Raw genomic sequence first — 12,879 nt, forward strand, 5'->3', positions numbered from 1 at the left:
GTGGGATAGGGAGGGTGGGAGGGAGACGCAAGAGGGAGGGGATATGGGGATGTATGTATACGTATGGCTGATTCACTTTCTTATAAAGCAGAAACTAACACACCATTGTAAAGCAATTATACTCCAATAAAGATGTTTAAAAAATTTTTTTTTAAAAGATAACAGACCTTGTCACAATCCTGCTTGCGATTCTTAATTAAAAACAACAACAGGGCTTCCCTGGTGGCGCAGTGGTTGAGAGTCCGCCTGCCGATGCAGGGGACACAGGTTCGTGCCCCGGTCCGGGAGGATCCCACATGCCACGGAGCGGCTGGGCCCGTGAGCCATGGCCACTGAGCCTGTGCGTCCAGAGCCTGTGCTCCGCAACGGGAGAGGCCAAAACGGTGAGAGGCCCGTGTACCAAAAAAAACAACAACAACAAAACCATCAAACGCTTCACCTTTACGATCTCATTCTTAGTAACCTCTCCAAACCCCTGTCCTGCCACCCTCTCCCTCCCTCATTACACTCTATAAGCACACTGGCCTCCTTTCTGTTTTGCAAGGACACTATCCTCTCTCCTACCTCAAGGACTTTGCAAATAGTGTTCCTGCTTCCTGGAATGCTCCTGTATGGCCAGCTGCCTCTCAACCACGAGGTCTCACCTTAGATGTGTGGACGAAGAAAGTCACCTGCTGTATCAGTAAAAAAAATGATATTGCGGCCATCAGGCCACTGCACCCCGCCCCACCCCCACCCACCTCCTGACTGTGGACCCTGAGGGGATTAAAGATGGAGAAAACAGGATTCTGGCCTTAGGTAAGTTAAGGTGCATATCAAAGGAACAATTTCAATCAACCCAGGCTCTTGCACCTTCCCATACAGAAAAGCGCTAAATTCATTCACTTGAGATTTTTGTTTTTCCTTTAATTAGTAGAAATATTTTGATGTTCAACTACCTGATGGTTGCAAAACTCTTCTATACCCTGGCTCTTCCCTTACCTCTTTGGAACAGTCTCTCAGAGCTATCTGAGAGGCTGTCAGCCCGGCTTCAGTCCTCAACAAGTCCGCCAAATAAAACACAATTCTCAGCTTTTAGGTTGTGCATTTTTTTTCAGTCGACAGACATCACCTTCAAGAAAGTCCTTCTCCTGCTACCTTTTCCCGAGAGCCCTCTTCCCCACCTGTTTCCGTCTACCATAATTCTTTGCTTTATACCATTCTTAATAGTTGTCATTAATCTTTAAATTATTTCATTACTTTTATTAGTTTAATTGTCTCTTTTACTCCGGGGTCTTATACTGTATCACTCACTGCTGGGTCCCCAGTGACTAACACTACAGGCTCCAGTGATCTGGGTGCTCCTCTGATGCTCACAGAAATACTGAAAACTCCTACTAGATGGACAGGTAGATGGTGTCATATCATTAATTTTTTCATTGAGCTCCTCTGTGCCAGGCACTGTTCTAGAATATAAAGGCAAATGAGAGACAAGGTCCTTGAACTCAAGACCCTCATGGTCTCAAATAACACAGAAAATAAATAACTAGGATAAATATTATCATTGGAAGCATTAATAAATACTAACAGAAGAATAAAGCAGCCTTATATATGGAATAGATAGTATCTTGGGAGAGGAGAAATAAGCTATAGTCAGGGAGGCTGACATTTCAGCATTTATCATTACCTTACGTTATACCATCATTTGCATATTTATTTTTCTTCCCAGCTGAAATGTATGCGTCATGAGGGCAGAGACTCTTTTGTTTTCTGTTGGATTACCAGCATCTAAATGATGTCTGGCACATACTCGAGGTGCAAAAAAGATTAATTGAATGAATGAACAATCGAACAAATCCTGCATGATGAGAAGGAGTCATCAGGTGAAGATCTGGGAAGAGGCCATTCTATACAAAGGAAAAAGCACGTATTTCTGCCTGGGAAGAACATGCTTGTTGTATCTGCAGAGAAGCCAAAAGGCCAGTGGGCTGAAGACAGTGAACAAGGGAAAGAGGAGGTTAGGAGAGGAGTAAAGGGCAGCCAGAATGACGGGACCTTCTTGGCCCTTGTAGAGAGTTTGGGATTTTAAAATTTTATTCTAAATGTAAAATGGAGGTGAAGTTCTCAATGATTAGTTTGATTAAATAAATATCAATAGTTAATTCAGAGTGTAATGGGTCCGCAGAAGAGAGGGAAGAGAGGAGAGAGGGCTAAAATAATAAGGACAAGCTTGTTGGCGGAGTGTCACTTGCTGGATGCTAGACTAAAAAGGAGAAGAGAAGAGAGAGGATTTCATGTAAATCCACATCTTCATACGGCAGGAACCCTTACGTGATACACAAGGGTAAATGAAGAGGTCAGATCATCCTCCTTATTCGGCTTTGTTTAAATTAGAAGGATATGATATCGCATGTACAATCAATGCAAAATATACAGATAGAGTCTTGGAATGTTTAGTTATATCAAAGTCCATAGAGGGTAACTCATTCTATCTGTCCATCCTTCTCCCCATCAGTCTGTTTATCTGTCACTCCATTGGTCCATCACCTACTTAGTTATACATCATTATTACTTGCATGTCTACTTCCTGGGGAAACAAAGGTGAAAAAGACATGATCCATTGCCTCACTGAGTTTACAGTCTAACAGAAATGTCCCAAAATCCCTCATGTTGAAAAACTTTTGACACAGGACACTTGAAAATATTTATAAACACACAGTTCTGAGTTCACAACCTGGATAAGCTCTGTATTATCTTATACTTTAGGTCAAGTCATGAAATGTCTCTGAGCTCGTGGTTTCTCCTCTACAAGATGGGAATGTTAGTTTTGCCCTCTTAAAATGGTTATGGGGTTCAAATGAGTCTAACAGATATAAATAAAGGGCTGAGCAATGCCCAGGACATGCCCAGTAACCAAAGATTAGTTTTCACTCAAGTTTTCTGAATATGCCTATGTACAAAAGAAAGGCTCCAAGTCTACAACTCGTGATTGTCTGATTTCTTCCTAAATCATGACCTTTTCCTTATCAACTGAATGCTACCAAAGAGAGAAGGCACTGCTTGACTCTAAACACTTCCCACTGTAGCCAGCCTCCCTCACACAGATCTTTCTGCAAAGAGAAAATGAAATCCTAAGGCCACAAGTCTGTTTTTTTATATATAATTTTATTTCCATTTTATTCACAAACTCATTTTTAATTAGAAAGAACTGGACAATAGGCAATGAGGACAGCGTGAGGGGTGAATCCACAGCTATGCCACACATGAGATGCTGTAAATATTTGTCAATTACCAAACAAAAAACAAGGAGGCCAGGAGTCTCTTAAACCTTGCCCTCTTTTGTCACAGGTAAGAGTCCCATGCGAATCCACAGTAAGACACACCTGGGAGGCTGTGCTCTGGAGTCGGGCTGACCAGGTCAGACCCCGGCACTGCTGATCCAGTTGCATCTTCCTGGATTACTTAACCTGACTCTATGGTTAGAGAGTCCACTAACCACTTACTTCATGGGGTGGTTGCAGTTGGGAGTTTTAAAATGAAAGTGGGACATAAACATAGGGCACAAGGCTTTGCCTATAAAAAGTGCTCAATAAGTAGAATCTTTAGGTGATTTTTTTTAAAAGGAGGAAAACTTAAAAACATGAAAGAAGAGAGAGAGCCTAAATAAATCCACTGTTCCCACCACCCTTGCCCTTGTGAAAGGCAGAGCGAAGAGTGGCCTTGGTATGTCCCTAAAGTCCAATTAAAAAGGGATAATAAGAAGTTATTGAAGTGGGTTGAGCTGAAGCCACCTGAGTGTTCTGGATCTAAAAATTAATAAAGGCACAGGCTTAAAAAAAAAAAAAATCCTTCTCTTTATTTTTGCCCCAAAGTGACTCAGTTTAACACACTGGGATCTTGGGGCCAATTTTCACATTCCAGATAGCATTATGAGGAGCCTACTTTGCTGTTGGTCATTGGGAGCAGATCTATACTAGTATTAATTACCTAAAATGCAGCCATTCATGAAACAGCACTGTAGTTACAAACGATTTAAAAACTAGCCTTCAGAAGTTCTAGTGTTACATGCATACAGTACAAAGACATGCTTGTTTTGTTAAATAGAAACCAATCCCCAATAGCTTTTAGGAAAGTACCATCTTGTGCTGAGCACTGGTGATGTGCCAAGCACATCGTTAAATATCAACAGGGATGGAAACAACACATCACCTACAGGTTCTAGATTCCTCTTTCCCTCCCATCTCACTCCCCACAGCTGATCCAGCAATTGCTGGCTTTCCTTTAAAACATAACTTGAATCCGTTCATTTCTTTATCTCCATTTCTACCCCCTTGTCTGTGTCAAGTTACTTAACCTCTCTGTGACTCAGTTTTCTCATCTATAAAATATATAATAGCTTCATCTACTTCTTAAAGATTGTCACAAATGGAATCATTTATATACTTAGAACAGACACCATATCAGTGTTGATTGCTATTTTTAATGTTATTGCAACTGTTTCATTGTCACAATGGCTTCCTAGACTGTCTGCCTATTTCCACCTGCTTCTCCACTAAATTTAGTATTTAGACAGAATCCAGATTGATCTTTACAAAATAAATGTCAGCTCGTGTCACTGCCTGGCTTAAAAACTCTCCTCTGGCTTCCCAGTGCATTTAGAGCAAAATCCAAACTCATTCCACGGCTCCCAAGAACCAGCACCGCCATTCCCCTAGAGCGCTGTGTTTTAGCTGTGCTCCCTGCCGTTCCGGTTCTTGAAATGTGTAGAGGGCGGTTCTTGAGAATTCGCCCCAGCTGTTCCCTCTCCTGGAACATCTTCTAGACCTTCCATAACTGGGTCCTCATCATTCAGCCCAAATGTCACCACCTCAGGGAGGCTTTTCTTGATCATCCTACACCTCCTTTATTTCACTCCCAACCCCCTGTTATTATCCTAATATGCTTTAAATTTTTTTCTTTATAGAAGCAGACTCACAGAGATAGAAAACAAACTAGTGGTTACCATTTGGGGGGAGCAATATATGGGTGGGGAAGTGGGAGTTACAAACTATCGGGTGTAAGATAAGCTACAAGAATGTGTTGTACAAAAAAGGGAATATAGTCAATATTTTGTAATAACTGTAAGTGGAGTGTAACCTTTAAAACTTGTATAAACATTTTTTTTTCTTTATAGCACTTACCACTATTCAAATAAGGACTACAGCTTCATCTTATTTGGCCACGATGTCATTTCTCTGTTATCATCATTATTTTACTTGAACGCTTTAGTAAAGGCATTTATTCCCCAGGTTCTATTCTTCCCGGTTGTCTAATACAGGTCCTAGACATAGTCACATAATCTGCTCAGCCCTAGAAGATGCTTGTGTTTCCCACTCTGCATGGGGAAGAAATATCAAAAACAAAACACAAAAGTATGTCCCAAAGTATTAGGTTGAAGGAGGCCATCCAGAAGATTGAAAATGGGCTTATATTATCTTTTAAAGATGATCATCAAAATGAAAATACAAAATTAAAAGTCCAGAAGAGAATATGGTGGAATCCTGAGATCCAGGCACAGACCCTCACGCGAGAAACAGTGTACTGTCTGAATCTTTTCTACTCCTGAAATAAATAGCCTCTCCCTGCCTTAGTGTGTAAGTCAGAGATTCCCTGACTCAGGACTACCCTCTGACTCTTCTTAATAGGAGAAAACCCATATTGATAGCTAATGAATAAAATATTAGCCAACTCTGCTAAGTACTGATATAGACCCAGGGCTGCTTGCTGCCCTGGGACTACCCTGCTTTGCTCACAAACACAAATAGGAGCTGCTTATTCAAGAGGCATGCCAACCAGCTTGGTTTGCATGAAAGAGTGATGACAAAGGATAAACTCCACAGAGTCAATTCATTAATGCGATATTAATATTCCAGAGATAAGAAGAAATGGAGAGGCCAAGAGTTGAAGAAACTAAGACTCATTGATCATCTTCTGTGTACTCCATGCTTTATATAATTTATCTCATTTAGTCTTTGTGACCACCAATGAAGTAAATATTACTATGTTCACTTTACATATGCGCATGTCAAAACTCTGAGCTGTTGAATGACTTGTGTAAAATAGAGTGGTTGAACCCACGCTAATCTGACTCCAGACCTGTACTTGCTCCATTACACAATGCTGCTTATATTTAATACACAATATAGAGAGGCTCAGAAGTAAAATGTCTATTCTAAATGCACTGAGTTCCTAAGAAGAGGATTACAAAATATATCCACAGAAATACAGTGAAAACACAAAGACTCCCGTTTTATGAATAATGGTTGAAAACAATGAGTTTGAGATTAGAGAAGAAAGTAGTCCTTAGATGTTTTAAAAACTGTCACGTAAAGGAGGAGTAAGGACAACATCCATAATACCAATGAATAGATCTTGGAGGGATGGTTGGGAATCTAGAGTAAGGAAGTCATTTCTTTTTCCAGCCCAACTTGAAGGACTTTTGAATAAACAAACGAACAAATGTGTGTGTGGGTACATGTAAGATATTTTATACACTGCTGTATTCTCAATGTATATAAGAGGGCTTGGCATATAGTAGATGCTCAATAAATATATGTTCAGTGGATAAAATCTGGCCCAACAAAGAAAAACACTGGACTCTCCAGGCAATGAGGTCCCCATCAAAGGATTTTTGAAGAGACTAAGGTTCTGAGCATGAATTCTTGCCTTTGGTGGGAGGTTGTATAACAGCCAAGTAAATGGTATTGAGCACTCTCTAGATGCTAGGTAATGTGCTAAACACTTTACAATCATTACTTCATTTAACCAACACCACAATTGCATGAGTTAGGATCTATCAATATCCCATTTTACATAAGTAGAAACTGAGGTTTGCAGAGGTTAAGGCATTTGTCCAGTACTACCTAGGTGTTAAATGGTAAGGCTTAGATGAAAAGCCCAGATTTTTGTTAACATTATGCTGTAATGGCCTGGCTGCATTAGATAATTGCCATGTCTCCTTCCAGTAATAAGATCTGACATATTCTATTTCTAATCTAATATCTTTATTGAAAATTAATACCATGAACATGGAAGATGTTCTTCCCAAACAAGCGCCAGTTTCCACAGAAGTTGTATCTAAGGCTGCCTAGCATCATGGCATTTACTTGTTCAAGCTAATTTCTTATCATTGACAAGATAAAATTCAAAATCCTTAGCATGGCGCTTAATGTATTTCAGGATCTAATGTCATCTCTTACTTTTCCACATCAGCATACTTCTTTTGTCTCTTTATATCCTCTTTTTTATTACTACCACCTTGCTTTCAATCATGTTCTAGCTCTATACTGACCATCCATTGCTCTGTCCTTTAGTCCATCCATCTGTCCATCCGTCCATCCATCTACCAACTACCAGTCAAGAATGTGGTTATTTCTGGGGACAAAACCCTGCCCTCACCTATCTTACAGTCACACAAAAGGGAACAAATAAGTAAGCCTACCTAATCCTCACCTATCACACAGGATACATCTCAAGGTGTTTCTCCTTCTATGAAGCCACGCCTAAGTATTCTGTTGCCTCTTCATCTCTTGTCTTTCACTCTTATAGCAGTATGGCCCATATCATAACCGAAGTAGAGTGAGTCTCATTTTAGATGAGGCTAGGTTCTAAAGCCAGTGTGAAAGGACAGAATAGTGAAACTGTCCTTGTAAATCTCTTAGGAAGAAGGTGTCACGTTAGAGGCTGACTACAGTTTCCCAATACTTGCCCATCACAGCAAGTTTGCCCCCCATGTTGAAATGGATGATTAAAGTGCCAGAGAAGGAGTCAGCTTAGTTTAGAGCCAAGCTGTAGGGAAAACGCATATCTAGCTGAACACTAGCTTATGAGTGTGCTGAATCACACTCATAATCATACTGAGGTGCTCACCGTATTTGAGGCAAGAGGGAATTAAGACTGACTCAGAGCACAGCAGAATTACATTGTCCCCTCAAACTGTGATACTGAGGCCCATGTTCATTGAGTAAATAGTGCAAATCATCTCCCAAGCCTTCTAAATTTTTTTCCCTCTTTCATATAAATGCACATAGAAGGCGGTTCCACTGACCTACCTCATGCCATCCTTGAACTCTTTCAAACAGAAAACTGAACCAGGAGTTCCTAGAGCACATGAATCTTTTCTAGCATCATTCAGTCTGTTCCTTGTTGAACAAGAGCATCGTATCAAGTCCTTAGTGTACAAACCCTCCATGATTTGGTTCCTGTCTCCCTCCCATTTCTTTCCATTCCTTACTATACTTTCTATACTCTAACTCAAGTAGTTCTAGTTTCCAAAAGAAGACTTGTTACTCCACACTTCCTGCCTCTGCCTACAGTGTACCTTCCCACGTTTTCCAACAGATGTTTATCCTCAATACTTATTTCAAATGTTTCCTCTTCACTGTTAGGTTGATTGAGTTAATGCCCCTATTCTTCACCCCTTCATGGATCCCTGCCCACTGCCATGTAAAGCTTCAATGCCCTTCCACTCTGACTCAGTATCAGCAAAACTGTCTAGATAGTCTTCAACATGTGAGCCACACCAGCTGAGCCCAGCCCAGATCAGCCGAACCCACAGTCACTTTGTATACTGTTGATGTTCTGTTGGTATTATGCAGTATTACTGTAGCAATAGACAACTCATATGTTTTCTATAAAGACTTGCCTGACCCTCCCAAGGAAAAATGATCCCTCTGCATTTTTGCAACCTCTGAAACTTATACCTTTCTCTATTACAAAATGTAACACATTCTACTATTATAAACATTTAATGAATGAATAAGTAGTATGATTATTTATTTTTATGTTTAGTTCTCCTTCTAAGACTGACCTTCTAGAGAACAGGAGCATCTTTGTGAAGGAGTTTGTATAGTCAAAATAGTTTGGGCATACCAGTTAGTACAGCCACTATGGAAAACAGTATGGTACTTCCTTGAAAACTTAAAAATTGAACTGCCATATGATCCAGAAATCCTATACCTTGGTATACACCTGAAGGAAACAAAAATAGGATCTCAAAGAAATACCTGCGCTCCCACGTTCATTGCGGTATTAGTCACAATAGCCAAGATATGGATGGACGCCTAAGTGTCCACAGATGAATGGGTAGAGAAGATATGAGATATATACATATACATATATATATATATATATATAATCCATATATTATATATATAAATGTGTAAATGTGATAGATAATGTTATAGATATATGAATGTAATATTATAAATGTGAGATATATATATATGCACACATTTATATATGGAATATTATTCAACCTTGAAAAAGAAGGCCATCTTGCCATCTGCAAAGACATGGATGAACCCTGAAGGCATTATGCTAAGTAAGATAAATCAGACAGAGAAAGACAAATACTGCATGATATCACTTATATGTGGAATCTTAAAAAAAACAACAGAACTTGTAAAAGCAGAAAATAGAATGGTGGTTACCAAGGGCTGGGGGATGGAGAAATTGGAGATGTTGTTTAAGAGTACAAACTTGCAACCTGTAGATAAATAAGTTCTGGAGATTCAATGCACGACATAGGGATTACAGTAAAAAATAATGCTATATTATAAACTCAAAGCTGCTGAGAGACTAGATTTTTAACTATTTGCAGCACAAAAAAGAAATAATTATGCAAAGTGATAAAGGCGTTAGCTAATACTACCGTAGTAATAATATTGTAATATATAAGTGTCTTGAACCAATACACTGTGCACCTCAAACTTATACAGTGTTATATATCAATTATATCTCAGTTAAAAAGATAGTTTGGGCACACCTGGGTTGGAATCCTGCCTCTGCAAGTGACAAACTTTCTGAGGCCAACTGTCTTTAGCTGGAAAATGAGGACAGGGGCAGCAACTTCACAGCGTTCTTGAGAAGAGGAAGTGAGAACATCTGTATACAGTAGCCAGCTTGATGCATGACACATCAGAGGGCTCAACAGATAGTCTGTGGCTGAGTGATTAATGGACTGACACTTCATGGCCAAAATCTTACAATGAGTGCACCAAAACCAGAAGGTCCTTTGTCCCATTACCGATTCCTAACATCACACTGGCTGCCCACAGCACTCTGGCCTCTAATCTGATTTATTACTACAGAGGCTGATGTTTCAATTTACTGGACCCAACTGTATCATAAGTAAAGGACCTCAGATGACCGTCTTTGCAACTTAACGCCAGCCTGGTTTTTAAATGCAGTTTATTTAATCTCTCATTTAATCTAAAGTTGCAGTTTGGTGCTTATAAATCTGCTCTTCCTGCAACTCTTCTGAGAAATACAGACACCTGGCGTGTGCTCATTGCCTGCTTTTGGGCAGGCTAAGCAGCCTCCTTGATGGGCTACGCTCCTACACAATTGAAAAACGGGTACTCACCTCTCTGGAGGCATGTCGCCTTCCTCCCCAGCTGCTGCAAGAGCAAGAGGCAGGGTGAAAAAGAGGGGTTTCAGTGGCAGCCTGTTTAAGTGAATTGTTTGTGCAATGACCACACCCCGCCACCTCCTCCCCCGACCCAGAGACAAAATGTAGAAGGGCAGCTCACCTGTGCCCCAAGCCGCCCCTTCCCCTGGCACCCAGGGACCGTCGGTCCTGCATGCAGTGTTCACCTACACTTTATGGTGCTTATTTATGAGTGCAATCTCCTGTATTAGACTTTGACCCCCTGGAGCCCTGGAGGGGCTTACCTCCAGGTAAGCCCTGTGGGGTTTACCTCTTAATCCCTTGTTTCTATCACGGAGGCTGGCAAAGAGAGTATAGCTGCTCAGTGTGTGCTTGAGTGAATGATAACAGTGCCTTTATTGAGCATTTACTGGAGTGCCGAGCACTGTTCAAAGTCTCCCCAGGCCTCATCTCACTTCTCCTCACAATCATCGATGGTTATTATCATCCCCATTTTACAGATAACGACAATGAGCCTCAGTGAGTACCATGCCCAGACTTACACAGCTAGCGAGGAGGGAGCTGGGATCGACAAAGCCCATTTTATTCCCGATATCTTAGTCCTATGTTCTCTGTTCTCTGACAACCTTCTTCTTTTTCAGAGAGATGGTTTGAGGCCTGAATTATTTAATGCTTATAAAAGTCATACTGAGCCTTCTTTGATATGGAGGTGGCCATATTATCAAAGTATACTTAGCAGAGCTCGATTTCTCGCTATAGGATTTTCTTTTAGGATAAAACTTCAGATGACTTATAGCAGTGGTTCTCAAAGTGTGGTCCCTGGACCAGCAACATCAGCATCTCGCCGTGAACTTGTTAAAAAGGTAAATTCTCAGGTCCCAAACCAAGACCAACTGAATCAGAACTCTGGGGTTGGGCCCAGTAAGCTGTGTTTTAACAAGCCCTCTAGCTAACTCTGATGCATGCTGAAGTTTGAGAATCACTGAGTTAAAGAAATTTCACCCAAAGTTTGCCCAAAGCAGTCTAATGAACAGACAACAAACTAAGAATAAATGAACGAAGAATTAGCTCTTTTAGTGTACCATCCACAGGCACTCATGGCCACAGTAAGACAAATGCTAGCACAGCACTACGCATCACCCCAAAGTGTATGTTCACCTTGTGTTTCACTAGAGCAAATTAAGCAAAGGTGTTTACAGTGTCAACAGGATCAAGCTGCAGTGGGGGAAACTCGGGGTGAGAAGGTGTTTCCCTTTACACAGTAGAGGAAAACACACAAGAGCACAGAAGGATGACTGCCAAGGATGCTGCAGGTCCTGGAAAGGACTAATGGGGGCAGGGGTAGGGGCCCTTCAGTTCATTCCTGAAGGCAGATCACAGAGGCCCAAGGAACTCCCAGCACGATCCCAGGTCAAGTTCACACTGACTTTCCTCTCTTCACTCCCTCCCCCTCTCCTGCGGCACTTGGTTGTGTTGACAACATGGGCTTTGTAGGAAAACAAAGACTCCCTGCCTCCCTCTTCAGCTACTTTTTGTTTTCTTCCTCTTGGACAGATTCCCAGTGATCAAATGCAGTGCTCTCAGGGGAAGCAGGCTGGCCCAGCAGCGATAAGGGGCCAATTCCCACAGATGTGTCATTTCACAGGCGAGCTGCCACAGCCTCTACGTGAGAATAAGCAGTGATGGATGTCGAGCCCCACAGAAAAGCAGTCCGGCACTGTCCCCTGGGAGACGATGCTGCAGAGCGGGAGGTGACGGGGGTCCGGCCACGGGAGCCGTGACTTCTGTTGGCTGGCTGTGCACGGGGCCCTGCGCATTTCCTTACCTTCCCTGTGGGTCTTGGGAAGGGCAGCTGCCTGCGTCTGGAAGGCCTGGAGGTTCACGACCGGGGGCCTCGGTGGCTTTGCGGGAGGAGGACCCAGGGACTTGACGGAAGGCAGTGGCTTGGTGTTGGGAAGTTGTGGATAACTGACATCTGGCTGGTCCTCTGAGCATAAACAGTCCAAAATGTAGGTTAATATTTCCATTTCATGGCTGGCCTCAGCCTCACTCCCCTACCATCTATTCTCCACCCAGCAGACAGAGTGTCCTGATCAAAATGCAAACCTGACCTTTCTTTGTTTTCGTTTTTTAAATTTTTATTGAAGGGACATCCCTGGTGGTCCAGTGGTGAAGAGTCCGCCTTACAATGCAGGGGACGCAGGTTCAATCCCTGGTCGGGGAACGAAGATCCCACACGCTGCATGGCAGCTAGGCCCACGCGTCACAACTACTGAGCTTGCGCGCCCCAATGAGACAGCCAGCGTGCCGCCAACTACAGAGCCCACGCGCCACAACTAGAGAGAGAAAAACCCTGCACACCACGACTAGACAGAAGCCCACACACCGCAACGAGGGAGAAGCCCTCACACTGCAATGAAGACCTGATACAGCCCCCAAAATAAAGAAAATAAATAAATAATTTTTCTTGA

The 12,879-nt window shown here is 42.0% G+C and overlaps 1 protein-coding gene across 1 annotated transcript in view; it reads right to left on the bottom strand.

Annotated features, from left to right (window-relative positions):
• Positions 1–12,879, bottom strand: part of FYB2 (FYN binding protein 2) — a 131,273-nt gene that overhangs the window by 69,779 nt on the left and 48,615 nt on the right. Inside the window, exons 3-4 of the mRNA XM_079928988.1 lie at positions 12,234–12,395; positions 10,385–10,418 (exon numbers count right to left, since the gene is read on the bottom strand). Of these exons, the coding sequence (XP_079785114.1) occupies positions 10,385–10,418; positions 12,234–12,395 (196 nt within the window). The remainder of the gene's footprint in view (positions 1–10,384; positions 10,419–12,233; positions 12,396–12,879) is intronic.

Source organism: Stenella coeruleoalba, assembly GCF_951394435.1.
Source record: "Stenella coeruleoalba genome assembly, chromosome: 1".
Classification (NCBI taxonomy): domain Eukaryota; kingdom Metazoa; phylum Chordata; class Mammalia; order Artiodactyla; family Delphinidae; genus Stenella; species Stenella coeruleoalba.